The sequence below is a fragment of the Neoarius graeffei genome, chromosome 10 (assembly GCF_027579695.1).
Source record: "Neoarius graeffei isolate fNeoGra1 chromosome 10, fNeoGra1.pri, whole genome shotgun sequence".
NCBI classification, from domain to species: Eukaryota; Metazoa; Chordata; class Actinopteri; order Siluriformes; family Ariidae; genus Neoarius; species Neoarius graeffei.
This window is the reverse complement of record NC_083578.1, coordinates 17,705,851-17,723,224: the sequence shown is the minus strand read 5'-3', so window position 1 is coordinate 17,723,224 and position 17,374 is coordinate 17,705,851. Positions and strand designations below refer to the sequence as shown.

At 42.0% G+C, this 17,374-nt stretch overlaps 1 protein-coding gene across 5 annotated transcripts in view; it reads right to left on the bottom strand.

The window, feature by feature from the left end:
- agtpbp1 (ATP/GTP binding carboxypeptidase 1) overlaps nt 1-17,374 on the bottom strand; it is a 91,078-nt gene that overhangs the window by 44,959 nt on the left and 28,745 nt on the right. For 2 of the 5 annotated variants that reach the window (XM_060931400.1, XM_060931404.1), the window contains exons 5-13: nt 16,028-16,091; nt 13,257-13,403; nt 13,020-13,151; nt 5,343-5,439; nt 5,139-5,176; nt 4,773-4,981; nt 3,043-3,220; nt 2,867-2,955; nt 2,610-2,726 (exon numbers count right to left, since the gene is read on the bottom strand). In XM_060931400.1, coding sequence (XP_060787383.1) covers nt 2,610-2,726; nt 2,867-2,955; nt 3,043-3,220; nt 4,773-4,981; nt 5,139-5,176; nt 5,343-5,439; nt 13,020-13,151; nt 13,257-13,403; nt 16,028-16,091 — 1,071 coding nt within the window. The remainder of the gene's footprint in view (nt 1-2,609; nt 2,727-2,866; nt 2,956-3,042; nt 3,221-4,772; nt 4,982-5,138; nt 5,177-5,342; nt 5,440-13,019; nt 13,152-13,256; nt 13,404-16,027; nt 16,092-17,374) is intronic. The other 3 variants (XM_060931401.1, XM_060931402.1, XM_060931403.1) reach the window with 2 other exon arrangements.

Genomic DNA, 17,374 nt, shown 5'->3' with positions numbered 1-17,374 from the left:
AACGGCAGGCAAAATTGTAAAACGGTGAAACAGGCGACAGGTCGAGTGAGACACAAACAGGCTATCGTAGACTCTGCAAAATCAAAGACAAGAAACAGGAAACCAGGGATCAGGAAACCAAACAAGGAAATAAGGCTTGGTAATGTGTCAGCAACACAACTCAATACTTCGCAAAGTAAGTGTTTTTTCACAGTTTTTATACAGGCCCACAGTTTGCACCTTAATCCTGTGCAGGTGCGAGTCATTTCCGGCACAGGTGAGAGTCCGCTTGGCGCACGCACTATCCAGAATATGCCGGAGAGTCTCTGATACACGCGCTAAGGTGCACAGGTGTGACACTCACATGAAATTAGTACAAAATTAATGTAGACATCTCATCTCATCATCTCTAGCCGCTTTATCCTGTTCTACAGGGTTGCAGGCAAGCTGGAGCCTATCCCAGCTGACTACGGGCGAAAGGCGGGGTACACCCTGGACAAGTCGCCAGGTCATCACAGGGCTGACACATAGACACAGACAACCATTCACACTCGCACCTACGGTCAATTTAGAGTCACCAGTTAACCTAACCTGCATGTCTTTGGACTGTGGGGGAAACCGGAGCACCCGGAGGAAACCCACGCGGACACGGGGAGAACATGCAAACTCCGCACAGAAAGGCCCTCACTGGCCACGGGGCTCGAACCCGGACCTTCTTGCTGTGAGGCGACAGCGCTAACCACTACGCCACTGTGCCGCCTAATGTAGAAATAAATATGCCAAATTATTATGGCATGTTACAAAAAATAAAGAAAAAAAATCCGAGTCCTAATGCAGTTAATGCACAAGTCCAAGTCCGAGTCATCAGTGCTCAAGTCCGAGTTGAGTCACGAGTCCTTAAAATTAGGGCACGGGTCCTGGACTCGAGTACTACAAGCCTGATTACGACTGTGGAATTTCAAATGCATATAAAGCTTTTCAAGTTATAGCCAGCAATTTAGTAAAGGGGAACTGAAATTAGCCGTGTTAGAACTCAAAATCCAAACAGATTTCCTTTCGAAACTACACACCAAAACACATGCACAGCTGTGCATATACTACCGGCTTAAAATGTCAGTACATGTCAATCATGTTGCCTTTCTGAAATGACAGGCAACGTGATTGACATGTTGCCTCATCCTGATGGCTTGGATGTTGGTCAAAAAGTCAGTCAAAGTCCTTCTTGCACCATTCAACGGCGCGTTTGGCGGCACCAATCTCCGTTTCGTAGCCCTCGGCCTCTTGCCTATATTACATAGCTAGGGTTACAGTGGGGGGCTAGTCCTCTGGTAACCGGGAGAGTTTGACTCCCCACTCGCATCTGTACTGCAGCGTGCCTTGCCAGATGGCAGTAGGCACCATTTTTTTTTTACGATGGTCTTTGGTATGACCCGACCGTGAGTAGAACTCGTGATCTCCCGATCAAGAGGCGGACACGTTAACCACTAGGCCACTCACCGGTTGCTGGTGGTTCACGTTATTTGTTTTTCCCCCTCTACATATGCATTTCTGTAACAGTGAGCTCCAGAATTACTGGAACTATAGGTAAAGACAGGTTTAAAAAAACAAAACAAAACAAAAAAAAAACCCAAAACAAAACCCCACCCTTAACTTTCTGGTTAATAACATTATCTGTCCTGTAATTGAAGTAAATACATCCTTAAAATGCATCATGATAGATAATCTTTATTATATTATACCTTTTTTTTTTCCACCAAACCTGGATGTTTAGTAACTCCTAAGCAGTTTCACTGGAGGTATAAACATGAGGTGACACAGAAGCCAAATTCCCGTCCCTCGTTCAGTGTACGGAAGAGGAGAGCACAAGACTGGGAGTCAATACCATCAAAACCAAGACCAAGTCATGACCAAGACAAGACCAAGACTTTGAGGGGTTGAGATCAAGACTAGAACCAGACCGGTGTGTATGAAAGGGCGTCGGGGGAGGGGTGACGGCCATTAACAGGAAGAAAAATTTTAAATTAGCAATGAGTCATGTTATTGGCCTCATTTGAAGCAGGAAATTTTCCATCCAATCACAGTAACGATGTCAATAAATAAGAATGTACAGGGAATTTTGTGAAATCCTTGTAGTTGTGGTCTTGAAATAAAATCCAGAGTCCTCTATATCGGCAACCAAGACAAGACTGAGTAAAAATATGGTCAAATCCGAGACCTTCAAAAAGTGGTCTTGAGACCGGTCTCAAGTACTACATCACTCAAGAGCACGCAAACGGCCAATTCATAGAAAAGGTGTTCTGACTTTAAGGTGGGGTTTGTAACTTTCTAAACTTCCAATAATATTTTAACTTGAAACAATTGCTGGGGGGGAGGGGAAAAAAGAAAAAAGTGTTGATTGGGCTAGTTTCAGTCTTCGGTTTCCATTTTTCAGGCCCAGAAATGCATTTCAAGCAAAAGTAGTTCAGCTCAGCTCACTGGTTCAGGAAACCACATGAAGTTTGAAAGGGATGGAAGAGGCAGTTAGGGCAAAGAGGAAACAAGAGAAGGCTCCTGATTCTATCTTTACTCTAAATCCCTAACCTACGCTTTAATACCAACACCAAAGAGTGAAGTAAAAGGCAAATCCCTACCTGAAAATCCTCTGAAAATTCTGGAAAGAATTGCTCAAAGGGTCTTAGTTCATCAAACGGGCGTACAGGTATCTGTTTGGGACGCAGTTTGTTGAGATCAGTCTCAATGTCATCATTCTGTAATGAAATCACATCGAAAATAACTTTGGCCTTGACTGAGTTGTTCACAGGCCACTAATGTTTAACAAGAATACTTTCCCACTTGTATTTTGTCATGCAACGTCAGATTCCTGTATTAAGGGTAATGAAGAAAGGACCTGTGACTTGAGGTCCTTCTCATCCTCTTCGTTCTCCGTGTCGATCTCCAGGTCCTCGTTATCATCGCTCTCATCTACAACGTCATCCACTGCAACAGACAAGATATTGCTTGATCACATGCTCACATTACGCATGTATGTATGCTTCTGCTGCATGTGTATTTTATGCACTTTACCCCCCGGGGGCTGACTGTAGAGTTGAGCTACAGGTCCGCTGGCTGGAACGTGTGGTAGTGTGTAATGAAAGACGCTCTTAATGGTGGGCAAAGGCAAGCGGTTCTTTGGAAAGCACTTTCTCATGATGAGGCTGGAAATATTGACCAGAGGATCCAAAGTCCTAACAGGCAAACACTCCTGATCAACAGAGACAGAATAATGCACAGGCATTCATACCCAGAAACGTACAATTTTATCTAGATCGCATGCAAACACTGAAATATACAAAGGGAAAAAAAAACACTTGGGGATGTGCTGTTCTAGGAAAAGAATGGTGTGATGCCATCCAATGCAAAGAAAAAGTGATTATTTTCCAATAAAAGCACATTGTGTTTGAACTGCATTTTTGAATGCTCAAGTCAGGTGTTTGATTAACAAATTTTCTATATTTTTTCATTGACGTCCCACAACATTAAATGTAACCATAAATGGATTAAAAAAAACAAAACAAACAAACAAACCCAAGAGTGCTCTATGAACACAATATCTCCTGCTGACAACTTTGCCATAACTCTGATAAAACGCAACCGAATTGAACGAAATTGGAATACGCTTATTACTGACATATAACAAAGAATCCTGCCAAGTTTCATGAAATTCCTCCAAAAATTGAGAGAGGAGTTGATTTCAGAAGGTGAGTACCCTTCCCGGGACGGACAGATGGAAATCGTCACGACATAATCCCCCTTCGGGCCTTTTTGCCAGCGGGGGATATTAAAAATTGTGAGGGAAGTTGATTTCAGAAAGCAAGCACACCTTGATGAAATTGCCAAAGTACAAGTTTGTTAATAATCAAGGGCATAACTCTGGGAAAATTTGCCCAAATTAAACGAAATTTCAATATGCGTATAACTGTCATATAACAAAGCCTTTTTCCAAGTTTGGTGAAATTCCTCCACAAATTGTGAGAGGAGTTGATTTCAGAAGAACGTACACCCTCATGAAATTGTCAAAGTACAAGTTATTTAATCAAGGGTCAAAACTCTTGTAAAATTTTCACAAACGAAATTAAATCGCAATATATGTATTACCGTCATATAACAAGGCCTTTTGCCAAGCTTTGTGAAATTCCTCCAAACACAGAGAGGAGTTGATTTCAGAAGGAAAACACACACTCATGAAATTGTCAAATTATAATCTTGTAAATCAAGAGCTGTAAGTCTGGTAAAATGCGACTAAATTGAACGAAATTACAGTACGCATACTACCGACATATAACAAAGAATCCTGCCAAGTTTCGTAAAATTCCTCCAAAAACTGAGAGGGGAGCTGATTTCAGAAAGTGAGCACCCTTCCTGGGACAGACGGACAGACAGAAATCGCCATGACATAATCCCCCTTCAGGCCTTTCGGCCAGCGGGGGATAAAACCTCCCCCGCAACATGTCGCTCTTTGGTAATGTAATGTAATACGTGGTGGATAAAACACTTCAGGACGTGCACGTTTGGAAAACAGTCAACACCAGGCTGCATCGCTTCACTCCATCGTTGATTATTTTCATAACAGGACCCCGTGTTTTTTTTTTAGTCTTTGTCATGCTGTTAAAATGGAGATCCACGAGCAATTGTGAAAGTATTCACAGACTTTTTAAATTATTAGAGAACTCCACAGAAACATGTTTCGAATTAGAAAAAGTTCCTGGTGGTATAAGAATCCTACACTTGATCAATGCAAGACGTTATTTTCTTACAGTAGAGGTGTTGTAGAGAATCCTCATGCCATCCGTGTCGATGAAGGCCTTCCTGCCCAGCTTGATATTGGTGAGGTTTTTGATGCAACCCAGAATGCTTTTGCGAATGAGCACATGTCTGTGGCGCGTGTCATTGCGGTGCCAGTCCTGATAGATGGCGAGCAGAACTGGCATGTGCCCCCTGTCTACCGCTCGCCGGGCATTCATCTCTGATAAACAAAAACCCGACACTGTGAGCTTCCTAATTGTGTAACCGTGTAATAAACATGACTATACAGCAGGAAAATAATCAAACAGTGTTAATGACTAATTGAACCGGTTATGCCGAAAACCAACATGATTCTATACATGAAAATGAAGTCTTACTTGATTTCAGCAACGCTGCCAAAGTATCAAGAGCCACTCTGTGATTAAAAAAAAAAAAAAGGTGACACATCATATTCAACTTGTGAGCTCTACATTACACACGTTATGCAATCAGTATCGCTCTCGCCGTACTTTATTTAGCACAAGACGGCGGGGTGTTTATTTTAGACTTCAAACGTGAAGAAACACCAGAGTCATACATACTTCATCAGAGTGGTGTTCCTCTTGCTGTAGGGTCCGATGACTTTGAACATCATCTCCACGACGCCATTCTTTCCCAGAGACATGGCGTTCACTGCTGCTGACAGAAAGGAGGACAGTTCATAATAAGTTAATAATTTATTCATATGTGGAATATAACAAATGATTCTGAATTACTGAAGCCAAAATCTATAGGTCTTATACAGAAATTAGGGCTAGGATATTAACATTTTAAAATCACTGATACCCCTTTTCCACTAAATCAGTTCCAGGGCTGGTTCGGGGCCAGTGCTGGTGCTGGTTCACAACTCGTTCAACTTGAGAACCAGCTGAGAACCAGTTTGCTTTTCCATAGCTCGGGGTGCTAAGGGGAGCCACGTCATTACGTCACTGTATACGTCAGATACGTCGCTGCGTTTGCATAAACCTTGGCGCGAACATCGAAGCAACAACAACAACACCACGGAGAAGAAGAAGCAGCAACAACAACAACAACAATAATAATGGATGACTGCTGCTTTACTGCATCCATGATATCTCGTCGCTTATTTAAAAATGGTGCCCTCTCGCGGTCTTGCTATTGTTGTTGGTCTTAACAACTCCACCCCCCCGCTGACGTAAGCAGTTCTTTCCTCTAGCCCAGCAAAGAGCTGGTGCTACCCTGGAACCGTTTTTTCTGGCCCCAGAGCCAGTTCTTTGTCAGTGGAAACAGAAAACCCGGTTCCAAAACTAAGCACTGGCCCCGAACCAGCCCTGGAACTGATTTGGTGGAAAAGGGGTATGAGAGTTTTTAGGGTAATAAACTGAGGAACTTGAGAATGAATGAATGAATGGTGTGTGAAATAATTTCATATGGTCATCCAGCAAGGGGAAATGTACTGGAGGCTTTACTCCACAGCACTGTTGAATTCTTCCCTCTGATTGGTCAGAAGGTGTCGATTCATTTTCTACAACCTCGATTCAATAAAACAAGTTGGGAAATTATGATATGAAACGTTCTTAAACTGTTGGACTATCTGCCAAGGCAGATTTTTACAAAGTGGTGAATCTTTGCTTGTGAAAGACTGAGCCTTTTGAATTACCAACTAGAAGGACACACAGTAGAGTGCATACCACCGCCAAGCCACATACTCGGATTTGCATCAAAATCTAAATCAATTGTTCCTTGGCCCATGGCTCACTTTTCCTCAAAATGTCATCAAAACCTGTTCACTACTTTGAGTTACGTTGGGAACAGACCAAGTGTCAACCTCCACTTCTGAAAAGTGAAGCCAATGCGGAAGTGCTAAAATCTGCAGTTCCTCAAATGGCCACTTGAGGCGGTCTCCAAAAGTGAGTCAATTCCCATAGACCCACATGTTAAAATGTCCAAATTTACAGCGAAAACAAACAGGCTTAAAGCATGGTACAAAAAAAAAAAAAAAGGTTTCAGTCCCTCTAGCTAGTTTCCCCCTTCATGACGAGAACTGTACAAGGGTGAATTTTTACATAATTCAACAGTTTAAATTAAATTGAGCCATACATTTATGCATAATTAGGGGCAGGGCAGATTTGAGGGACAGCTGGGTTTGGGTCATCTTGTTAGCCGCTAGCTGGCATTACCTCAGAACTTACATTGACTTCTTGGCTGTGTTGAGCTTTTTGAACTTAATTAGATATCTGAAAGATAATATGGCTTGTTGTGCTGTTAATTGTACTAACAGACCATCTACAGTGGTGCTTGAAAGTTTGTGAACCCTTTAGAATTTTCTATATTTCTGCACAAATATGACCTAAAACAACATCAGATTTTCACACAAGTTCTAAAAGTAGATAAAGAGAACCCAGTTAAACAAATGAGACAAAAATATTATACTTGGCCATTCATTTATTAAGGAAAATGATCCAACGTTACATATCTGTGAGTGGCAAAAGTATGTGAACCTCTTGGATTAGCAGTTAATTTGAAGGTGAAATTAGAGTCAGGTGTTTTCGATCAATGGGATGACAATCAGGTATGAATGGGCACCCTGTTTTATTTAAAGAACAGGGATCTGTCAAAGTCTGATCTTCACAACACGTCTGTGGAAGTGTATCATGGCACAAACAAAGGAGATTTCTGAGGACCTCGTAAAAAGCGTTGTTGGTGCTCATCAAGCTGGAAAAGGTTACAAAACCATCTCTAAAGAGTTTGGACTCCACCAATCCACAGTCAGACAGATTGTGTACAAATGGAGGAAATTCAAGACCATTGTTACCCTCCCCAGGAGTGGTCGACCAACAAAGATCACTCCAAGAGCAAGGCGTGTAATAGTCGGCAAGGTCACAAAGGACCCCAGGGTAACTTCTAAGCAACTGAAGGTCTCTCTCACATTGGCTAATGTTAATGTTCATGAGTCCACCATCAGAACACTGAACAACAATGGTGTGCATGGCAGGGTTGCAAGGAGAAAGCCACTGCTCTCCAAAAAGAACATTGCTGCTTGTCTTCAGTTTGCTAAAGATCACATGGACAAGCCAGAAGGCTATTGGAAAAATGTTTTGTGGGCGGATGAGACCAAAATAGAACTTTTTGGTTTAAATGAAAAGCGTTATGTTTGGAGAAAGGAAAACACTGCATTCCAGCATAAGAACCTTATCCCATCTGTGAAACATGGTGGTGGTAGTATCATGGTTTGGGCCTGTTTTGCTGCATCTGGGCCAGGATGGCTTGCCATCATTGATGGAACAATGAATTCTGAATTATACCAGCGAATTCTAAAGGAAAATGTCAGGACATCTGTCCATGAACTGAATCTCAAGAGAAGGTGGGTCATGCAGCAAGACAACGACCCTAAGCACACAAGTCGTTCTACCAAAGAATGGTTAAAGAAGAATAAAGTTAATGTTTTGGAATGGCCAAGTCAAAGTCCTGACCTTAATCCAATTGAAATGTTGGGACCTGACTCTAATTTCACCTTCAAATTAACTGCTAATCCTAGAGGTTCACATATGGCCCTTTTCCACTACCCTTTTTCAGCTCACTTCAGCTCGCTTCAGCTCACTTCAGCCCGACACGGCTCGCGTTTCGACTACCAAAAACCAGCACGACTCAGCTCGCTTCAGCCCTGTTTAGCCCCTAAAACTCGCACCGTTTTGAAGTGGGGCTGAAGCGAGCCAAAGCGAGCCGAGTGAGGTTGGGGGCGTGAGCAGACACTTCCCTGTGCACTGATTGGTGAGGAGGAGTGTCCTCACACGCCCACACACGCCCCGCGAGCACGCTGGGATCTGTAAACACCGTAAACCCGGAAGAAGAAGAATTCCGAATTACGAGAATTTCTGAAGCCTTATGCGCCTCGCCTCATCTATACGCTCTTGCCAGTATCTGTTGGCGTTGTCGGTGACAACAAGCCACAGCACCAAGACCAGCAACACTAACGACTCCATGTCCTCCATGTTTATTGTTTACTATCCGGGTCGTGAGACTACTGCTTAAAAGCTCACTGATGTCACTGTTTGCGCTGCTTAACGTGACGTCCACCCACTTTCGCTAACTCCACCCAATGTGTCCACCCACTTCCAGCCAGCACGGTTCAGCGCGGTTGTAGTCGAAATGCAACTCCAATAGCCTCACTCAGCTCGACTCAGCCGCGTTTGTAGTGGAAAAGCGGCAATACTTTTGCCACTCACAGATATGTAATATTGGATAATTTCTCAATAAATAAATGACCAAGTATAATATTTTTGTCTCCTTTGTTTAACTGGGTTCTCTTTATCTACTTTTAGGACTTGTGTGAAAATCTGTTGTTGTTTTAGGTCATATTTATGCAGAAATATAGAAAATTCTAAAGGGTTCTCAAACTTTCAAGCACCACTGTAACAAGTCCGTGCTCCAGTTTTTTCAAGAAGTGAAATTTTGTTACATTAGCACTATTTAATTATCGTGTTTAAAAATGTCTCCGATTCACTTAATGTTAGCATAATTAGTTAGGACAGTTTGCTAGCTAGTTATGCTAACATTATACACAACCAAAGACTGTAGAAAGGCTAGGTAGCTCGATGTATATAACATTAGCCTACACTTGTGGTGTGTGAATAAGATTAGCCATCACAATAAATTCATCTCATCTCATTATCTCTAGCCGCTTTATCCTTCTACAGGGTCGCAGGCAAGCTGGAGCCTATCCCAGCTGACTACGGGCGAAAGGCGGGGTACACCCTGGACAAGTCGCCAGGTCATCACAGGGCTGACACATAGACACAGACAACCATTCACACTCACATTCACACCTACGGTCAATTTAGAGTCACCAGTTAACCTAACCTGCATGTCTTTGGACTGTGGGGGAAACCGGAGCACCCGGAGGAAACCCACGCGGACACGGGGAGAACATGCAAACTCCGCACAGAAAGGCCCTCGCCGGCCCCGGGGCTCGAACCCAGGACCTTCTTGCTGTGAGGCGACAGCACTAACCACTACACCACCGTGCCGCCCTACAATAAATTCCCACATTATATAAACTTAAAGGGAGAATAAACTAATCTCATCTCCCACATTGGCTGAATGGCAGCACAAAACTCGTCAGGAATTCAAGTTCTTGGTGTTTTTAGCACTTATAACGAATAAACTCTTTGGCTAGCTTGCTAATTCAAGTGTATTCGTCGAGGTACATTGTTATGGCAGCCGTGAGTGTATAAAAGATGTTACGTTGGTTGGAGAAAAAAAAAGTGATAGATGAGTGGAAAAATGAGAGCCCCAAAATTGACTAGTTTTGCCTAAAAAGGTGATGACAGACATTATTTTTTTTGCTGTGATCACTATGTGTGCAGCTTTAAAGCCCTGTGGAGAATGCATTGTGTTAATCATAGCTGCTTTTGTGTGTTGTTTGGCTTCACCATCCCCGCCCCTTTCTCCATTTATGGACTAGCCGGGAGTTAGGTGGAGTCAGGTGCTGCTAAAATGGCGACGCCTGTAGCCTCCTTATTTGAGCTTCAAACCCACTCTTCAGAAATCCTATGAGTGACATCACAGAGGCTTTGTCCATTATTTTTACACTCTATGACAAACAGGCAAAAACATAACCTCCTCCTCTAAAGTTAGCAGAGGTAATTAACCTACAGAATGTTCCAAACAGATTTTTTTTTTTAAGCATTCAACAACTTTCCCCAGTCTCTCGTTTCCCCTGTCCCAATTGTTTTGGAACGCATTTCGGGCATCAAGTTCAGAATGAGTGTATATTTATTAAAAAAAAAAAAACAGTTTCAGTTTGAACATTAAATACTGTATCTTGTCTTGGTGGTGTTCGACCAATTGAATACAGGTCGAAAAGGATTTGCAAATCACTGTATTCCGATTTTAGTTACGTTTCATACAGAGTCCCAACCTTTTTGGAATCAGGGTTATATTAGAGCAGCTCTGTCAGCAGCCTCAGCTGTACGGTACCAGGCAAAAAAAAAAAAAAAAATGTGTACACACCCCTATTCATTCATTGGTTTTTATTAGCTCATCAGGCCGCAGGCCAGGCTGGATGAGCTTATGCGATCACGCGTTGTCCGTCCACAATTTACAAAAATCGCTACTCCTCCAAGAGGATTGATCAGATTTCGATCAAACTCGCATACAAATGTTCCCCAGGTGGGTGTGCGTAAAAAAGTTATCAAGATAGTGGTGCCCTCTGTCATATTTACGATTTTACAGGTGCCTGAAATTTCAAACTCGCACACAACGGCAGTAGTCAGTATGAGCTACAGCCTCACTGAGGCTATTTTTCAGTATTGTGACCATTTTCTACATTGTAGAACAATACTGAAGACATCAAAACTATAAAATAACATCTGGAACAAATATAGAATTGTGGTTAAAAAAAAAAAAAAGTGTTAAAAAATAAACTTTCATATTTTGGATTCTACAAGGTATCCAGCGTTTACCTTGATGATGCTTTGCACACTATTGGTATTATCTTAACCAGCTTCATGAGGTCGTCACCTGGAATGCTTTTGAATTAACAGGTATACCTCATCAAAAGTTAATTAGTGGACGAGTTTCTTGCCTTCTTAATGTATTCGAGATCAAACAGTAAATAATAAAAATACAGTAAATAGTCCTATTCAACAACTGTAGTAATCCATATTAATGTCCAGAACCGCCGCTCAACTAAGTAAAGAGAAACGACATCCATCATCTTTTAATTAATAAAAACAAGATCAACTGGGAGCTACTGCTCACTTACATATCCCCCCGCTCTCGCTTACATCAGAATGCAAGCAGTCGAAGGAATGAGACACTTATTATGAATGTTGACTTCAACAAATGATTAACCGTGAAACAAGTAAGTAAAGAGCAGTGTCTCTCCCAAGGGATTTCAAATAGCATCCTGGTAAACTGTCATTTTGAAATAGCATTTTGCTTCTTGAATTAGCATCAAAATCCACCCTATAGGTTTCGTAAATACATTCAGTCGGTAAACATGAAGTCGATGTGCGACAGACCTGAAAACCGTATACACGGTATAGAACCCCAAGCTGAAGCTCGGTACCAAATATCAAGCAGTTGTGATTTGTAGTTGCTGAGAAAAAGGTTATGAAAATTTTGTAAATCCACCCTATACGTTTCGTAAATACATTCAGTCGGTAAACAGGAAGTCGATGTGTGACAGACCTGAAAATGGTATACACGGTATAGAACCCCAAGCTGAAGTTTGGTACCAGATATCAAGCAGTTGTGATTTGTAGTTGCTGAGAAAAAGGTTATGAAAATTTTGTAAATCCACCCTATACGTTTCGTAAATACATTCAGTCGGTAAACAGGAAGTTGATGTGCGACAGACCTGAAAACGGTCTACACGGTAAAGAACCCCAAGCTGAAGTTTGGTACCAAGTGGCTATGATTTGTGATTGCTGAGAAAAAGGGTGTTTCGGACCGACGGAGAGAGGTAAACCAGCATACCCACCTCCTTCGGATATAATAAAGAAAAACCATTGAATTAGAAGGCGTGTCCAAATTTTTGACTTGTACTGTACAGCCCAAGTTTATTTAAGCATGCTCATTCTATTACTGTACATTATCATTTCTATAATATAGTAACAACTTCCTCAGTGATTAAAATCTATCTAATTGTAGATATGGTGACGTTTTCTGTGAGGAGGCATTTATTGAATGTAAATGTTCCTGACACGGAAAATTCTGACATTTGTATCTATCTTTCTGAGAGAGAGAGAGAGAATACGACTGTTTACTTCCTGTTATCACTTCTGTAATGGGTTTCACAGACGTTCCATGTCATAACTATAAACGGCGCAAGTGTAGCATAATCTTGTGTTCAAATGTGGTGCAAACTTGATCACACCAGTATCATCCCAATATTGATAATCCACCTCAGATCAGTGTGTCGTTTGTTTTCTGCCTGTAATAAATGAATAATTATTAAATTTGTGCTTCTCTGACCAGTCTGTTCATGCAAGTGCACGTTCCACACTGATCCAAGATTTTGAAAAAGGGGAAAAAACAAACAAAACACCACCCACAAGTTTGATATAACTTCCCACATGAACGTCTTTTCAATCCATCTTTTTTTTTTTAAACTCTTACCACAATACTATACATAATGTTACATATACGTAATACATAGCATTTGTTACTGATGACCTACGATTGAGCCCGAGACAGTATTTCTGCATCTTGGCTAGTCGTTTATAAATACGCTTATGCTTTCTTGCACTCACAGTTGCTGGCGTAGACGCGGAGCACCTGTAAACACGGCAGCAGCAGTTTGCAATTGTGCAGGTTTTGTTTCAGCAGATTCAGAGTCACATTCAGTGCCCCGTTCAGCCGTGCTTTAATTCCAAACTTCCTGTCTGCAGAAAGAATCAGGCAAGGCAAGATGAGTTCACGTCTCATCATGGAGCGTCAGGCGCTCCAGAACACGTCGATATAAACAGGCTCATGGGTCCGTTTCTTACCTTTAGGCCCGACTTTGGCCAGCAGAGAGTGGATCTGCATCATGAACTCCTCACTGGGAGATGGTTCTCTGCCTGAGCTGATCAGTAACCGCAGGAGGATGCCGGTTCCTCCTTTAGATACAAACACTCCAATCCTGCGACCGCCACCTATGCAAACACACATACACACGGTGTGTGAAAGTCAAGTATGGATTAACCAAAATGTAGTGTTGGTAAATATTGGGGGGAGGGGGAGGGTTCTCCTTGAAGTTGTTGTGTTCTTCAAAAGAGTGAATAGAGTAGATCACTTGTTAATCATTACTGTATTATTGTGTTTTGTAGTACTGATGTTGCAGCATGCAAATGAGCATTTTAATATGTAAACGTGAACCTGGGCTGCAAATCAACGCCAATCAGTGAGACCTTTGAAACAACGCGACACATCAATGAGAACGGAGCAGAGGACACTTGAACAAGTCATCTTTTATCGGTTGTTTACAGCTACACACATGAATGACATCACAACATTCAAACCAGGGCTCGACATTAACTTTTTAATCCACTTGTCCTGATCATCACCTTTTTATTACTAGTTCAGTGAAAGGAAAGTGATTAACAGTTTATCAAAAAGCAGGGATAATCATTATGCTTTCATGAGTTATAATTTTGCAATAAAACTCAAACTTTAACTGTAACAATAAAACAACAAGAGTCCCCTGCTGGCAACTATGCCATAACTTGAGTAAAATGCGACTGAACTGAACGAAATTAAATCGCAATATGCGTATTACCGTCATATAACAAGGCCTTTTGCCAAGCTTCGAGAAATTTGTCCAAAAATTGAGAGGAGTTGATGTCAGAAGGCAAGCACACCTTCATGAAATTGTGAAAAGGACAAGGTTGTTAATCAATGGCCACAACTCTGGTAAAACACGACCCGATTTAACAAAATTACAATGTGTGTACTAACGACATAGAACAATGCTTTTTGCCAAGTTTGGTGAAATTCCTCCAAAAATTGAGAGGAGTTGATTTCAGAAGGAAAAACACACTCTCATGAAATTGTCAAATTATAAATTTGTTAATCAAGGGCTGTAACTCTGATAAAATGTGACCCAACTGAACAAAATTACAATATGCGCGTTACCGACATATAACAAAGAATCCGGCCAAGTTTCGTGAAATTCCTCCAAAAATTATGAGAGGAGTTGATTTCAGAAGGTGAGCACCCTTCCTGGGACAGATGGATGGAGGGACGGAAATCGCCACGACATAATCCCCCTTCGGGCTTTTCGGCCAGCGGGGGATAAAAACTATCCAAAGCTCCATTATGGTGCGCGTGTTGTTCTAACCCATTACCTGATCTGCAGTTTTAAAAGAGAGTCAGACTCACCCAAACTCAAAGCTTCTGGAGGAAATAAAGTTAAATCTTGAAGCATAAATTAATTTAAAGAAATGAAACACAAAGAAAACAAATTGGACCTAAGGGTGGCAATCACATTGCGAATGAAAACAAACCATGAGTGAGTTTGGCACTGTCGTAAAATTCCCGTGAAATATTTTACGACGTTTGTGATAGTTAATGTGTACCATGCAAAAAATAAAAAAATTAAATAAAAATAAACCCCAACCCACACAACAAATGTCCAAATGAAATGAAAAATCATCACAGGTATTTATTTTACTGAGGTATCTGATCGACATTTCTCCAATTTCAATGAAGTCTAATATGACATGGGTATATTAATTAATTAATTAATTAGGGCAGCACGGTGGTGTAGTGGTTAGCGCTGTCGCCTCACAGCAAGAAGGTCCGGGTTCGAGCCCCGTGGCCGGCGAGGGCCTTTCTGTGCGGAGTTTGCATGTTCTCCCCGTGTCCACGTGGGTTTCCTCCGGGTGCTCCGGTTTCCCCCACAGTCCAAAGACATGCAGGTTAGGTTAACTGGTGACTCTAAATTGACCGTAGGTGTGAATGTGAGTGTGAATGGTTGTCTGTGTCTATGTGTCAACCCTGTGATGACCTGGCGACTTGTCCAGGGTGTACCCCGCCTTTCGCCCGTAGTCAGCTGGGATAGGCTCCAGCTTGCCTGCGACTCTGTAGAACAGGATAAAGCGGCTAGAGATAATGAGATTAATCAATCAATCAATCAATCAATCAATCAATCAATCAATTAATTAAGCACCTACTGGACTCAGCTTCCCCGGAATTTCGTAAACATTAACACGGCTGAATCACTGAGGAGACTGAACTAGTTTTGTTGGAACTTGATTGATGTAGCTCTTGAATAATTACTATAAAATTGGTGATTTTCAACAAATATTCAACTTATTCCATCAGACAGGCAGATGTGGATTTGACTTGTCCAGACCCAACATGTGGTTGTCCCGGACAGTCGGACTACCATTAATGTCGAGCCCTGCCAACACGAGAGATGAAATCCATCCATCCATTATCTGTAGCCGCTTATCCTGTTCTACAGGGTCGCAGGCAAGCTGGAGCCTATCCCAGCTGACTATGGGTGAGAGGTGGGGTACACCCTGGACAAGTCGCCAGGTCATTGCAGGGTTAGCATAATTAGCCTAACCTGCATGTCTTTGGACTGTGGGGGAAACCGGAGCACCCGGAGGAAACCCATGCAGACACGAGGAGAACATGCAAACTCCACACAGAAAGGCCCTCGCCGGCCGCTGGGCTCAAACCCGGACCTTCTTGCTGTAAGGCGACAGTGCTAACCACTACACCACCGTGCCGCCGAGAGATGAAATAATTAGGTAAAATCTAGTAAACTCACCAACAGTCAACAGCTCATTGAGAATCCCCAGGATGTTCAGAATTGTCTGCAAATCTACTGTGTTCTGTAGAGTAAAAACAAACAAGCAAGCAAAAAACAGAAACAAAAAAACAAACAAGTGTTATTGTTCACAACATTCACCACAACAACAAATGTAAATGCTGTTGCTATTATCAGCAACAGTAATGATGTTAACAATAATAACATTGCCATTATTTGTAATAATTGTTATAACACCAACAATAACACTGTTGTGGTTTACAACAACAACAACAACTGTAGAAAACACCCACACATCTCTGAAATGTGAAGCCACCACAGGTCTAGTGCCCCTGCTGGCTGGCTGGCTACAGTACAATTTTTTAAGCCCCGCCCATCCCCATGTGTTTCAATGACAACAAAGCCTATTTTCCATGTCCCTTATCTCATCTAAACGGTCTTTCCATATACCATCACTGTCGAATTCAAACAGCTAGTTTTCCCTAAGCTCATACCTGCAGTCCTATATCCTCAGGCGGCGTGAATACACTCGGGAATTAAGTGATTGACAGCCTCTGCGACATGCTGGACCTTGGTTTAAAGAGAAGGGGGGGGGGGGGGGGGGGGGGGCTATCAAATGAGTAGGTGTACCTGACTGACTTTGACTCTCGTCTCCACTGCACAGGCTCTGACTCCAAATTTGGCAACATGGCAGAGGAATTTTGGCTTCATTTCTCTTGAAGAGAATTCAATGGAGCCACGCTGTCGGTGTTTTCCCCAGTCGATATTACACACTAACTAGGACGCACTGTTTGGACACTGCCTATTGCAGTGCATTGTGGGATTCTGGATGCACTACACTGTGCACTGTATGGTGTTTTTACTTTTTTTTTTTTAAAGGACATGGGACATGAAACAAATGCATGCTATATCAGTTTCTTTCCATTAAAAATATGAAATAATTGCATCAACAAATACAAAATTATCTATTAAATTTAGCAAAATTGTTATATTCGTGATGATTATATGGCATTTCTGCTCGAGCTCCGATATGCATTTTCTACAACCAGAAGAGCCTCTGTCACGTGATCATACGTCACAAAAACTTTCGGGTACAGCACAAGCGGGTAGATGAATATGGAGAAGTGTGAATCGTGATGATGACGAATGCGACAAAATAGTTTTTGTGTCTTGGATGACAAGAAAATTGTTTCATTTTTAGAGTGTTTAACGTACATTGAACATCATGGTGTATTGCGACCTCCCAGTCAGTCAGACGCACTGTTACTCCTGTTAGCAATGTAGCTAGGCTCAGCATGGCCAATGGTATTTTTTGGGGCTGTAGTTAGATGCGACCAAACTCTTCCG